The sequence below is a fragment of the Megalobrama amblycephala genome, linkage group LG8 (assembly GCF_018812025.1).
Source record: "Megalobrama amblycephala isolate DHTTF-2021 linkage group LG8, ASM1881202v1, whole genome shotgun sequence".
Classification (NCBI taxonomy): domain Eukaryota; kingdom Metazoa; phylum Chordata; class Actinopteri; order Cypriniformes; family Xenocyprididae; genus Megalobrama; species Megalobrama amblycephala.
Genome location: NC_063051.1, coordinates 27,370,887 through 27,385,444, shown reverse-complemented (window position 1 = coordinate 27,385,444; position 14,558 = coordinate 27,370,887). Strand labels below are relative to the sequence as shown.

Sequence of the window (14,558 nt, the reverse complement as noted above, 5' to 3'; positions counted from 1 at the left end):
AATCTCATCCTCTAAACACACTCGCTCTTCAACTTGTCCATGAAACTCAATTCCCAATTGACCACAGCTACAACCCCAAAACTATTATTAAAGAAATTGACAAAAATCTAAAAGATACTCATGATGAATCACTAAAAGCACATTTTGAGATCCAAAATAAACTCCAATGTTACTCGACCCTAAATAGAACCACTAAATTGGCAAATTATTTATTAATCAAACAATTTAAAGAAAGACAAATCCTCTCCAAATACAGATTAAGTGACCATGATCTAGAAATAGAGAGAGGAAGACATAGACAAACATGGACAGCGAGAGAACAGAGGATCTGTAGACACTGTGATCTACAGCAAATAGAGGATGAGAAACACTTTCTACTCATCTGTCCTAAATATCACAATGCAAGAGAAACATTTCTCTCCATACTTGGAACACTATTTCCATCATTCATTGAACTAAGTGATACTGAGAAAATGCCCTTCATGCTTGGTGAAGATGATAACACAGCTACACTAGCTGCAAAATATGTGTTAGCCATTCACAAAATTAGAGATGGATAACTCTCTAGAGACCTGCTTTATTTATTAATTTACTAAGATGGATTTGTTTGCATTGCTGCATGTAACATGATGTATACATATATGTTTTGTTTGTTTGTTTGTTTATTTTATTATTTATGTATAATATGTTAATGCTTTGGCAACACTGTGATTCACAGTCATGCTAATAAAGCTCATGTGAAATTGAAATTAAAATTGAGAGAGAGAGAGAGAGAGGTGGGGATGGGATCGGGAAAGGTGCCTGAAGCACAACCATGCCATATGTTGGCACGCTGCCCAAGAGGATTTCGACACATCACTTTTAAATCTGCAATAATAAAAATATTTAATTCACATCACAGTAATAAGATTTTTTTTGCATTATTCTAATTAGAATTAGGCTGTAACTTTGCTTGATTGTCAAAATGCAAAAATGGTACAAAACAGTTTGTATGTTTATGGCAAATAATTACCAATATAAATTATTAATATACACATGAATTCAATCTAATGTAATTTATGCAGAATTTAACAAGGGAAATGAATCATATGGTCACTACTATGTACTTAAAATGTTGTAAACATAAAATGTACATTAATAAAAAGCAGATTTTTAGCTTCTGTGTACAGTTATCAAACTCCTTAGGATGAAATATCAGGGACACCAATGTTGATTTTGCCTGTTTTATTATAAAAAAAAAACCCAACATAATGATGCTGATACAGGGTTCTGACAGCACATAGGAAAACGCATAGGAAAACACACCAAGGCTGTGGTTACTAGGTCAACAGCACAAAAGAAATCACTTGGTGCTTGATGTCACAACATCTTCAAGCATTAACCTTTGACCTGAATGGCAGCAGAGAGCTTGACGTCAACAGCAGGATGTAAATAAGGACACTTTTGATACTTAAATCAAATCATGCGTTTAGTACCATACACTTCAGCTCGGATTAGAGATAAAGCTAGTGATGTATATATGCAGCAAGCATGCTGGTATTAGTCTGAAGAAGTTGTATGTGATCCGAAACCTAAGTTTAGTTTGAATCACATTTAGTTATTGTTCACTGGCATGGCTGAAAAATGTCTCACCTGTAAGAGTTTCTTTAGCAAACTGATGGTTTTCCCTGTGCTGTCATTGTGTTTACTACAAAGCACAAACAGTCAGTTTACCACAAACACAAAAACACCAGTTTTAGCTTATAAAAATGACAATTCAGGCAAAAAAAAGACAAATAATTTTGGTTTAAACCCAAAAAGGCCTTTGAATCTTGAGTCCCTTCTCAAACTCCACCAAAAATATGAAATATATTAACCTCATTCCTAACTGAATGGTTAGTAAATCATATTAGCCATCTCTCAGGATAAATATACTAACATACTATAGTTTTACCTTATTGTTAGATAACGCATGTAATGCCTATTTACTAAAAACACAATTCTAATATGTTAAAATGAAAAGTGCATAATGAGAAAAGAAGTGAGGATGACAAGGAAGCACAATTGGAATTCATTCAGGAGTCAAAGGTCATGGGCAAAGTGTCAAGACCATGTGGTAGACATCTCTAGGGCTACTTTAGAAAGGTTTCTGTATTCACTAAAAATAAAATTTGCATGATTTATATTTAAGGGATGTAAACGCAAAACCAAAATTTATACTAGTCCAAGAATAATTCATGTAGAGGTCGCATTTTCATCTTAAGCCAAAATTAACTCACTACAGAGTATAATCTGCAGTGATGCTTTCCAAGTGTACATATGAACAGATAACTCCTTTCGCTTAAATACACAGTCCCTGAATATTATTTTAAATAATACACAGTTTAGAATAGGATTAGCAGAGCAGGGCAGAACAAATGCCTGTACAAAACTCAAATATGTCCTGAGCAATCCAGATGTGCTCTTTTGTGACAAACTTCCCCAATAACCAATTAATTCAGTGCAAAGTAATAAGAGAAGCTTATGTCCATATACACTATAATGCTGAGGGAAGCAAAATCTTGGTTAGACCTTTCACCTACACCTGTAATGATGCAAAAATACAGGCAGGTAGATGTTCTACTAAATGTCTAAGAGGCTTCAGCTATCTGTAACGCAGGACTGACTGGCCAGAAACTCTCAGGAACTGCTGAATGAATCGAGACAAACTCCTAAAATGAGGCTGTGGAGATGCAACCATTAATTTCACTTCCATAATTCCATTCTTGTTTGTGTTCATCACCTCAATCTCTTTTATATGATTCACTAGGATGAATCAAAGTGACAGAAAATTATAAATAAACCTACAGAAACCTTCATATTCCCAGTACTTTATAGCATTCCTTTAAACTTCCTTCCTTCCATTCAACATTCAACATCCTTCTACACGTACATATTTCTTCCTGCTCTATCCGCCACCTCACAACTCCACAGCCTCATGAGTTAATGAACAGAAAATAAGTGCAATGAAATGTTAATGAGAGTAAATAAGGATAAAAGGGCAAAGATGAACAATAAAAGGGAAAAAAAGAGGAAATTCAGGGGAAAAAAAAAATAGTATTAGAAGTCTGTATTTCCTCTTGAGTGCTATGATAAGGCCTTTAAAATCTTCATTTTAACATAAACATGGCTACAAGACACTTTCCCTTCATTATTTTGTGCTTTAAAAACAACCTTAAATGTCTTTCAGCTTCTTTTTGACTGTTTACGGGTGGCAGGAAGGGGAATAGATGGTTTTGATGGCATCAACTCTCCTATTGGTCTGAGACCACACCCACATCCTTATGAATTATGCAGGTGGGGTGGGGCCTGAGAAAGGGAGGCGTGTCTACGTGTGCGCCGCGGTTCGTTTAGGTTTCCCCATGGTGGAGTGGGAAGGGCCAAGGAAGTAGGGTGAGGGGGCGGGACAGGAAAGGACGGACTGGAGACGGATGCACTACGGCGGCCAACCATAACAGGCAGACTTTGATTTCGCCTGAGCCCGTCCAATAAGCTGCCGCCTCCTGTTGCTAGGAAGGTGGCAGATTCCTGTGGATGGGCACCATCGGCATCCGGCCCTTGGAGCACTTTTTTATCCAAGCCTAGCTTGCGAAGATGCTCCACGAGCTTGACGCCGTGGCAGTCTGGTTTGGTTGACTGCCCATGAGGGGATTCAGGGCTGAGGAGATCGGGTCGGGAGGCACGACCGAGTTTCAGCCCATAGACGTCTTGCAGGAAGAGCTCAGCGGGACGGGATGCCAGGAAGTTGTCCGAAGAGGTGGATCGGGAGTCGAAGGGCACAGGGGAGGGGCATGGGGAATGGGAGGGGGAGTTTGGAGGAGTGCTGGGAAGAAGCCGTAGAGAAAGAGGCTTTTTAGGTGCCGCCACAGCAGCGGGACCCTGAGCAGAGATGCCTTTCTCCAGCAGGAGCTTGGCGAGACCACCAGGGGGTGCTGCAGGGCGGCGAACCGGGAAAGAATCACCCAGACTCAACCTGCAGGGTGTGACTGGAGTACTGGGACCGGTCCGGAGAGAACTCGGGGTGTTGACGCTGACAGAAGGACTACAGGCAGAGCTGATGAATAGAAACAAAAACACAGGAAACAAAATCACATTGATAATGATGATAAATGTTTCTTGAGCAGCAAATGAGCATATTAGAATGATTTCTCAAGGATCATGCGACACTGAAGACTGGAGTAATGATGCTGAAAATTCAGCTTTGATCACGGGAATAAATTTCTTTTTACTACATTTTTTTAAAATAGAAAACAGTTATTTTAAATTGTGAAAAATTTCACAATATTACTGTTTTTACTGCATTTTTAATCAAATAAATGTAGCCTTGGTGAGCAGAAGTGACTTCTAATTTATATAAAAAAAAAAAATAAATAAATAAAAAAAAAAAAGTCATCTTACCTGGGTGTGACCTGTGTGCTGTCACTAGGATGCAGGATCCGGCAAGTAGTGAAGGTGTACGTGGAAAAAGTGGAGCTCTGATATTTCCCAGGATTTACAGCTAAACAAACAAAAATTGATCAACAAACATGCATTATTATTTAGGAACTGAACAAATGGTGGTTGCAGTGACAGCCATTTACCTGTAGAGGGCGCTATAGAGCAGACATTCAGGTCAAACTGGGGAACTGCTGATCCTGAGATTCCAGAACTAACTGCAGGAGCAGCAGTCAGGTTAACTGCTGTTGCTATGGAGACAGCCATTGCTATGGGTACAGGGGAATTCCTGAGGGATGCAGGAAGGGGCGGGACATTAGTTGGGCTTTGGACACGCCTCCTCTCCATCTTCTCTTCCGGAGTGGACGATGACCGCACGTGAAATGTGATTCCGTCCTCCTCCTCATCTTCCTCTTTTGTTTTTCTGGCCTGTGGCTCCTCCTCTTTTCTCTTATGTTCCCATGATAGTTTCTCCTGGTCTTCATCTTCTTCAAGGTCATTCAGGTGATAAACATTGTCCTGAGGGAGAGGGCGGAAGCCTTTGGTAACTACACCTGGATGGGGGTCTAGAATAGTGGCCAGGTGGGGTTTAGCAAGCTGCTGCCAATGATGAAGAGTCAGAGAACCTGTAGATCAAGGAACAAACATTCAAAAAATAGTGGGTCAGAAACCCTCAGATTTAATCAAAAATATCTTAATTTGTGTTCCGAAGATGAAGACCTTGCAGGTTTGGAATGACATGAGGGTGACTAATTAATGACAGAATTTTCATTTTTGGGTGAACTAAAGAAGTACATGCCGAAAGTTACAATTTCAGAAAAACCTGGCTGTTTTTCTGAGACACTATCCTTTACTCACCTTCCATTGGTTTAACAATCTGCAGTTTTTCAGGGAGAAATGTCTTGAAACAGCTGGAGGATATGGAGAATTCTGATAGGTTGGTGAAAGAAGAGACGGTGCTTCCCATTGGTGAACTGCAGCCGCTCCCGCCCCCGTCAGACTCCGCAGCTGCCAACTCCTGCAGCTTCCTGTCTCTCTCTGCCTGGAAGAACTGTCGCTCACACAGGAAATTCTGCCTCCGCAGGGAGAGGCGATTTAGAGCTGATGTAAGGTCGTTTCCTCCAGGAGAGCCGGGCTGACCTAGATGGGAGTTCTCTCTGCAGTGCACACAGACGTGTGTCAGAAACACACAAAAGCATTGTGGGTATAAATATATTCTCCAGTCACACTCACTTGGTGACGTCCACATCTATGGCTCCTTCCTCTGTGTTGGGTGTGTGTGATAGATAGGGCACTGGTGTCATGACCACGCCGCTGCGGGCGGAGCCAGGGATAGGAGGCACTGCGGCAGCCGCTCTCATCACGGCCTGATTAACAGACCGTACCGTCTGGAACACACGCTTATGGGTCGACCTTCAAAAACAAAAGCAGACGGGGTCAAAGGTCAGTACTGCTGAAGGACCAAATGGCTATGGAAACATGACTGTGTGTGTAAGGGAGAATGGTGAGTGTCACCTCTGGTCCTGAAAGGTGATTTCTTCTTCTACACTCAACTCTCTCCTCATAGTACCTTCAATCTCAGCTGCCAAAGAATCCTGACAGACAAAAAAAAAAGAAGCAAGGATTATATACCTATTAAAGGGATAGTTCACTCAAAACTGAAAATTCTGTCATTAATTACTCATGTCGTTCCAAACCCGTAAGTCTTTCCTTCAACTTCTGAACACAAATGAAGATATTTTTGATGAAATCTGTGAGATTTCTCTCCCTCCAAATGCTAACCTGAACCGGAATTAGCACGAAAACAAACCTTTTGTGGAAGCTCAAACGTACTGCGTAACACACAAGAAGCACGTTTAAGCTTCCGCAAGAGGTTTGTTCTCGTGCGTCAATCAGGTTCGGATGAGCTTTTGTTTATGTTCGCTGATCAATGTTTTATATCAATAAAAGCCTAAATTAAATTTGTTCATCATATAAAGCAATCAAGCCTCTTCAGAAAATATGATTCATATGGATTAGTTTTCTGATCTGTTTCCAGTTGTGAAGGCAGTCTATGGACAGAAACCCTCAGACTTCATCAAAAAAAAAGTGTTCCGAAGATGAACGAAAGTCTTACGGGTTTGGAACAACATGAGGGTGAGTAAATGATGACAGAATTTTCATTTTTGGGTGAGCTAACCCTTTAACCCAAAGCAAAGAGACAGAGTCAATAACAAAAAATAAAAAAAATAAATGAAATACAATGAAATATAAACAAACAAAACAAAATAAAACAAAAAATTAAATGAGAAATAAAATAAAAAACAAAAACTAAAAATGAAATACAATGAAAGACAAAAACAAAAACAAAATGAAACAAAATAAAAAAAGCAATTACAAAAACAAAACTAAATAAAATTAAATAAAAAACAACAAAATAAAAAACAAACAAAAAAATTAATTAAATAAAACAAAACAACCAAATAAAAAATATATAACAGATTGCAATGGTTATTATAATGCATAGCAAGTGCAGGTTACTGAATACATTTCTTTGAAGAACAGATGTGATTGGAAAAAAATATAATGTAAACGAACAAATGTGTGTGAGTGATAGAGGTGTGGAGCAAGAGATCTGTGTTTCTCACCATGGGATAGAGTCCATAAGGCAGGTGTCTGCGCAGGCCTGCAGATGGCGTGTTCTTACTGCGCAGCTCCTTAATCTCCTCCTGAGACTCATGTAACATTCCCACACACTCTGCATTTCTGTCTGACAGCTCCTTAAGCTAGCACACACATACACACAACACAGATGTTTATATCCCACAGGCAGCTGAGGTATGCCTCATAATAATACAGCAGAGCAGGCCTGTCATGATAATTCCTATATTGTACGATATATGGACATGACATTGATCATTTTTGAGGACCTCGACATTGCCCATTGTGTTTACGTGTTTGTTTGTTTGCATAAGAATGAATGTCACCAACGTTTTAGCCAGTCTTGACTGCATACTGTCCCAACACTATAACAATCAAAAACAGAACAAGAAAAAAAAAAAGAAAAGAAAAATATATATTTCTTTTGTTTTAAGTCACAGGATCATCGTTTTCATGATCGATCATTACTGGAACTCATGCGGTTTCCTAGATTTATTTATTTATTTTTTTACATTATCAAAAAAGTATTAAAATTGCTCTTTGATGTCCTTGCATTATTATGCTCTTATACTGTCATTATATCAGTGACATTAAATGGTCTTAAAATGAAAGTAATATCGTTGATGGCAATTTCTGGGATAATTTATCACCCCAAAATATGTTATTGTGACAGGTTTACAGCAGAGAGAGTTCAATATGCTGATATACAAAGAGATTAAAAGACATTATTGCCATAATAAAAAAATAAAAAATAAAAAAAACAGCATGGTGTATTAACTAACACTGTCCTGTGACGCATTATACCACTGCAGCCTCTACGGTCACATTTCATAAGTTCAGCAGAAGTGCAATGATAAGACAGACACACCACATGAATGAATGAGTTTATGGCCTTTTCTAAGTCACAGTGACTAAGCTGCTTTGTTGTAAAACTGATATTTAAAATGTTTTAAGCCCTTAAATCAAGCGGATTAATCCAAATAAGGCCCTTAACCTTGTATTTGAGTAAAACAGGGTTTTTTCAAACAGAATGATCAGTCTTGATCCAGATTTGCAGATGCAGAGCCATTTGAGCTTAAGGTTCATTACATCACACATGCAGTGCATACATTATGCGTGTGTAGATTTACCTCAGCCGTGAGTTGCCGTTGTGCTTCCTTTGAGGCCTGAAGGTGAATTCTCAGTTCTTCTTTCTCTAGCGCCAACTGAGAAAACAAAGAATTATACATCAACATACACTATCGTTCAAAGGTGTGGGGTCGATAAGATTTTTTTGAAAATGTTTTTGAAAGTCTCTTCTGCTCACCAAGGCTGCATTTATTTGATCAAAAAATACAGTAAAAAAAAAAAAACAACAACTAATATTCTATTATGCTGATTTGCTGCTCTTATTATCAATGTTGAAAACTGTTGTGCTGCTTCATATTTTTGTTCAACCAGTGATACATTTTTTCAACACTGTTTGATGAATAGAAAGTTCAAATCTTTTTAACATTATAAATGTAGTTGTCAAGTTTGATCAATTTAAAGCACCCTTGCTGAATAAACGCATTCTTTAAAGGTGCCCTAGAACTTTTTTTTTAAAAAGATGTAATATAAGTCTAAGGTGTCCCCTGAATGTGTCTGTGACGTTTCAGCTCAAAATACCCCATAGATTTTTTTTAATTCATTTTTTTAACTGCCTATTTTGGGGCATCATTATAAATGAGCCGATTCAGGGCTACTGGCCCTTTAATTTTCGTGCTCCACGCCCACAGAGCTCGCGCTTGCCTTGAACAGTGCATAAACAAAGTTTACACAGCTAATATAACCCTCAAATGGATCTTAACAAAGTGTTCGCCATGCATGCGTCGGATTATGTGAGTATTGTATACTGTTATATTGTTTACATTTGATTCTGAATGAATTTGAGGCTGTGCTCCGTGGCTAACGGCTAATGCTACACTGTTGGAGAGATTTATAAAGAATGAAGATGTGTTTATGAACTATACAGACTGCAAGTGTTTAAAAATGAAAATAGCGACAGCTCTTGTCTCCGTGAATACAGTAAGAAACGATGGTAACTTTAACCACATTTAACAGTACATTAGCAACATGCTAACGAAACATTTAGAAAGACAATTTACAGATATCACTAAAAATATCATGATATCATGGATCATGTCAGTTATTATTGCTCCATCTGCCATTTTCACTATTGTTCTTGCTTGCTTACCTAATCTGATGATTCAGCTGTGCACAGATCCAGATGTTAATACTGGCTGCCCTTGTCTAATGCCTTTCATAATGTTGGGACCATGGGCTGGCATATGCAAATATTGGGGGCGTACACCCCGACTGTTACGTAACAGTCGGTGTTATGTTGAGATTCGCCTGTTCTTCGGAGGTCTTTTAAACAAATGAGATTTATATAAGAAGGAGGAAACAATGGAGTTTGAGACTCACTGTATGTCATTTCCATGTACTGAACTCTTGTTATTTGACTATGCAAAGATAAATTAAATTTTTCATTCGAGGGCACCTTTAAAAAAAATACAATTTTGATGACTTTTGAAAAGTAGTATAAATGCAGCCTATAAGGCAAAAGAAGATGTGGCATGTATCCTTACCTCTTTGATTCTGTGCTGGAGCTCTACAATCTGTGAGAGGAGTTGGGCGATCTCCTCCTGATGTCTCATTAAATCCTCGTTCTTCTGGGAGAGTTCGTTCGTTAGTGACACCATCTGACTGTTTGACTCGCCTGTTAAACGAACATACTTAATAAACAACTCAAAATAATCCAACATCACATTCAGTAGTGTGTTTACATGCACTAATTTTTGTCAATCCGAATGAATCTAATCTGATTTCATATTCTGAAAGTTCTTTATATGAACCCTAAACGTTGCAATATGATTCACATAATCGTTTATATATGCATTACATATATTCCGAACAAAACCACAGCACGTGTAATGGAGAGTCTCAAAAACAAAGAATGCTACTGCAATAATGTCAGCGGAGCAACCATAAGCATAATTTTATGTTTTGCCTTAATGATATGTATATTAAAAAACTGATATATACAGTACAGTTCAAAAGTTTGGAACCACTAAGATTTTTAATGTTTTTAAAAGAAGTTTCGTCTGCTCACCAAGGCTACATTTATTTAATTAAAAATACAGTAAAAAACAGTAATATTGTGAAATATTATTACAATTTAAAATAACTGTGTACTATTTAAATATATTTGACAAAGTAATTTATTCCTGTGATGCAAAGCTGAATTTTCAGCATCGTTACTCCAGTCTTCACTGTCACATGATCCTTCAGAAATCATTCTAATATGCCGATTTGCTGCTCAATAAACATTTATGATTATTTTCAATGTTGAAAACAGTTGTGTACTTTTTTTTTCAGGATTCCTTGATGAATAGAAAGTTCAAAAGAACAGCATTTATCTGAAATACAAAGCTTCTGTAGCATTATACACTACCGTTCAAACGTTTGGGGTCAGTAAGAATTTTTATTTTTATTTTTTTGAAAAGAAATTAAAGAAATGAATACTTTTATTCAGCAAGGATGCATTAAATCAATCAAAAGTGGCAGTAAAGACATTTATAATGTTACAAAAGATTAGATTTCAGATAAACACTGTTCTTTTGAACTTTCTATTCATCAAATAATCCTGAAAAAAAATATTGTACACAAATATTTTGTACAATTGTACACATTAAATGTTTCTTGAGCAGCAGATCAGCATATTAGAATGATTTCTGAAGGATCATGTGACACTGAAGACTGGAGTAACGATGCTGAAAATTCAGCTTTGCACCACAGGAATAAATTAATTTGTGAAATATATTCAAATAGAAAACAGTTATTTTAAATTGTAATAATATTTCACAATATTACTGTTTTTACTGTATTTTTAATTAAATAAATGTAGCCTTGGTGAGCAGACGAAACTTCTTTTAAAAACATTAAAAATCTTAGTGGTTCCAAACTTTTGAACTGTACTGTATGTCTGAAGAACTTTTTTTTTAGCAAATATTTACTAAAAATTTAGTTTCATCCACTGACCAGTTTGTAAGATGCAAAACGTATGTAAAAATACGCATCACATCACCGCGCACACGATATTTTTGAATCTGATTGAGAAAATAGTCTGATTTAAACGTTTACATGCTTAATTTTTTCAAGTTGATTGAATTATTTCAGGTCCACCTCACTCTCACAATCCGTTCAAGCTCTTTCAGCTCGATTGCGGTGTTTACGTGAATTTCAGTCTGATTATGAGCAAACAATCTGAGGATTATTTGGTTGCATGCTTTTTTTACTGAGGCTCTGTTCCATATGGAAGCTTGTTTCCACCACTAAATAAAAATAAAATAAAAAAAAGGTACTCATAATTTTGAGTTATAAAGTCAGAATTGCGAGTTTATAACGTCGCATTTATAAACTTGCAATTCTGACTTTTTTCCTCAGAATTGAGTTCATATCTAACAATTCTGACTTTATAACATGCAATTGTGAGTTATAAAGTCAGAATTGTGAGATATAAACTCGCAATTCTGAGAAAAAATTGCTTTTTTTCTGGGATATAAAGTCAATTCTGACTTTATATCGCGCAATTCTTTATATTATGTAATTCTGACTTTATAACTCACAATTTTGACTTTATATCTCGCAATTCTGAGAATAAAGTCAGAATTGTGAGTTAAAAAGTCGCAATTTTTAAAAAAAAATTTGTTTCATGGCAGAAACAAACTTCCATAGTTCCAAACCCTAGAGAGCTGCTCGCCTAGACAACCATTTTCATGCATCATAGGCGTTCTTTGAGTGCAGAGGCCATTTAAAAACACAGGTTGCAAAATTGCACATAGGCCAAAATCAACAGCATTTCCATTTCATGGAATTCCAGAATGCATCACAAAAAAATTTTCATCCAAGATGGCAGACAAATGTGGAGTCCATTAATGAGGTTTAATTTGGTTTCTGATGTAGACCATGTATACAGTCTGATTTAACTCGATTTGGAGCTTGAAAATACTCACGTAGCTCTTTAACGCAGTCGTTCACCAGCTGCTGTTCTTTCTCCTCATAAGTGACGGTCTCTTTCTTCAGGTGACAGGCCTGTAAAACATCGAACGTCACGCTTTTGTAAAACCCTTCTGCTCCTGAAATATCAGGCAAAGCCCATGACACACCTCTGATCTCAGCGAGAGGTTCTCCTCCTCCAGCTCCTGGAGTTTGTACTGTAGCGCCTCCAGCTGGCTGAGGGCAAGAGCGGCCCCTGCGGGCGTGGGGTGACGTAGCGGTGTGGAGCAGCTAGAGTCGGTCTCGCTCTCCTCGCTGGCGCTCGCAACCATCCGGAGGAGCTCATCCTTCTTCGACAACTCATGCTGAAGCTGATGAACCTGATAGAGAGAGTTTGTTTGTAGCAAAAGCTGCTTTGAAACTGTAGCTTATATAGGGCACCATGAAATTGATTTTATTTTTCCAAATTCCATTTTATTTTCCCCCAAAGTTTTTTTCTCGTTTTAATTTTTCTGGGTTCCATTTGAATGATTAAATAAAATTTTAATGATCAAAAAGCATGTCAAATCAATACGTTAAATTCCATTTTATGACTGGATTCTGTAATTCTGCCCACGTTTTCCGCATCGTGGAAATTCTACTTATACACGATTAGCCTCAATTTTTTCATGTCAAGCGTGTTGTACCTGGTCTACAGCCTGTGCTAGCTGCTCTTCCAGAGATTCGTTTCGTTCCTGAAGCACATGGTTCCTCTGCAGGAGAGACTGACCAATCCGTGCGGCCAATTCCAAGTCGCGATCCCTCTGCGAGACGACATCGTAATGCAAACAGCCAATCAAGAGCCATTACAATCAAAAAGAGACTTGACAAAGCACTTTATCACAGTTTGCTGATAAAGCAACATCACTCACTTCACCCAGGAGGTGTGTGACCACATCAATGTCATTGTAGGTCTTGGTCATCTGCTCCACCCGCTCGGCGCTGAGGACTACAGTGAGAGCGAGACAGGCAAAGAAAAAAGAATGAATGCATTAAAAATGAATCCTACATATATTGGCAACTACACTAGCGGTGTACTGGTAAATGTATAGTTTTTGTTTATTTCTGGCAAGAAAAAGCAAGGTAAAAAAAAAAAGCAACACACACGCACACTGCAGTTACATCATGCACAAACCCAAAATGCATTCAAAAACACGTATTCATATTCACTATTAACTTCATGCGCTACACACACTTTGAAAAAGAAATTACTATTTTTATTTAGCAAGGATGCATTAAATTGATCAAAAGTGACAGTAAAGACCTTTATAATGTTACAAAAGATTTACATTTTAAATAAATGCTGTTCTTTTGAACTTTCATACTGAAAAAATGTATCACGGTTTCCACAAAAATATGAAGCAGCACAACTGTTTTTAACATTGATAATGAGAAATATTTCTTGATCAAATCAGCATATTAGAATGATTTCTGAAGGATCATGTGACACTGAAGACTGGAGTAATGATGCTGAAAATTCAGCTTTGAATTACAGGATTAATTTATAGTTAAAAAATAAATATAATATAATATAATATAATATAATATAATATAATATAATATATATATAATATATATATATATATATATATATATATATATATATATATATATATATATATATTTTTTTTTTTTTTTTTTTTTTTTTTATTAACTATAAATTAATCCTGTAATTCAAAGCTGAATTTTATATATTTTAATATAGGAATATAGACATATATATATTTTAAATTCTAATATTTCACAATATTACTGTTTTTACTGTATTTTAGATCAAATAAATGCAGCCCTAGTGAGCATAAGATAAAAAAAAAAAAAAAAAAAAAAATCATACCAATCTCAAACTTTTGAACAGTAGTGTACATGGATCTAAATCTAAAGTCAGTTTACTCTACACTACAGATGTACTGCTCTCTACTGCCTATAAACACTAGAACTTTAAAGGGGTCATATTTTCTAGAAGTTTTATTTTTTTCCTTAAGGCCAACTAACAATTATTGTCAAGGTTGCACAAAAAGTTGTATAACAGGGTTTCATTTTAATTTCCCATTTGTGTGTCCTAACCAGCTGCAAAGGAACAAATTGATAAGCAATGAATCCTGGTTGTCCCGAACAGATGCAATAACAGCAAGTCATTTTGTCGACCACCTGGCATCTACAGCTGTTTGCTCAAAATTGCTCATTTTCATATTCAACATTGATAGTTAAAATGCTTGCTGTGCCACACCTAGGATGATTTGACTACTGTACCTTTAAGACTTCATGTAAATGAGATATGTTACAGATCTATGATTGGCTAACTTCTTCACATATGAAATGAGTAACAATGGTGATTTATGAATACCAAATAGGTGTTCATGTTCTTACATTAATGAGCTCATAGTTCAGCTTAGTTTCAATAAATGTTC

General features: G+C 36.8%; 1 protein-coding gene across 5 annotated transcripts in view; it reads right to left on the bottom strand.

The window, feature by feature from the left end:
- Positions 1-1,209: 1,209 nt before the first annotated feature.
- The window catches only part of trak2 (trafficking protein, kinesin binding 2), a 30,976-nt gene continuing 17,627 nt past the window's right edge, over positions 1,210-14,558 (bottom strand). For all 5 annotated transcript variants that reach the window (XM_048200285.1, XM_048200286.1, XM_048200288.1 and 2 more), the window contains 13 exons: positions 13,023-13,099; positions 12,798-12,914; positions 12,282-12,491; positions 12,129-12,207; positions 9,702-9,832; positions 8,223-8,297; positions 7,080-7,217; positions 5,968-6,047; positions 5,686-5,865; positions 5,311-5,609; positions 4,599-5,078; positions 4,417-4,516; positions 1,210-4,072 (listed from right to left, as the gene is read on the bottom strand). In XM_048200285.1, coding sequence (XP_048056242.1) covers positions 3,301-4,072; positions 4,417-4,516; positions 4,599-5,078; positions 5,311-5,609; positions 5,686-5,865; positions 5,968-6,047; positions 7,080-7,217; positions 8,223-8,297; positions 9,702-9,832; positions 12,129-12,207; positions 12,282-12,491; positions 12,798-12,914; positions 13,023-13,099 — 2,738 coding nt within the window. In that variant the 3' untranslated portion in view covers positions 1,210-3,300. The remainder of the gene's footprint in view (positions 4,073-4,416; positions 4,517-4,598; positions 5,079-5,310; positions 5,610-5,685; positions 5,866-5,967; positions 6,048-7,079; positions 7,218-8,222; positions 8,298-9,701; positions 9,833-12,128; positions 12,208-12,281; positions 12,492-12,797; positions 12,915-13,022; positions 13,100-14,558) is intronic.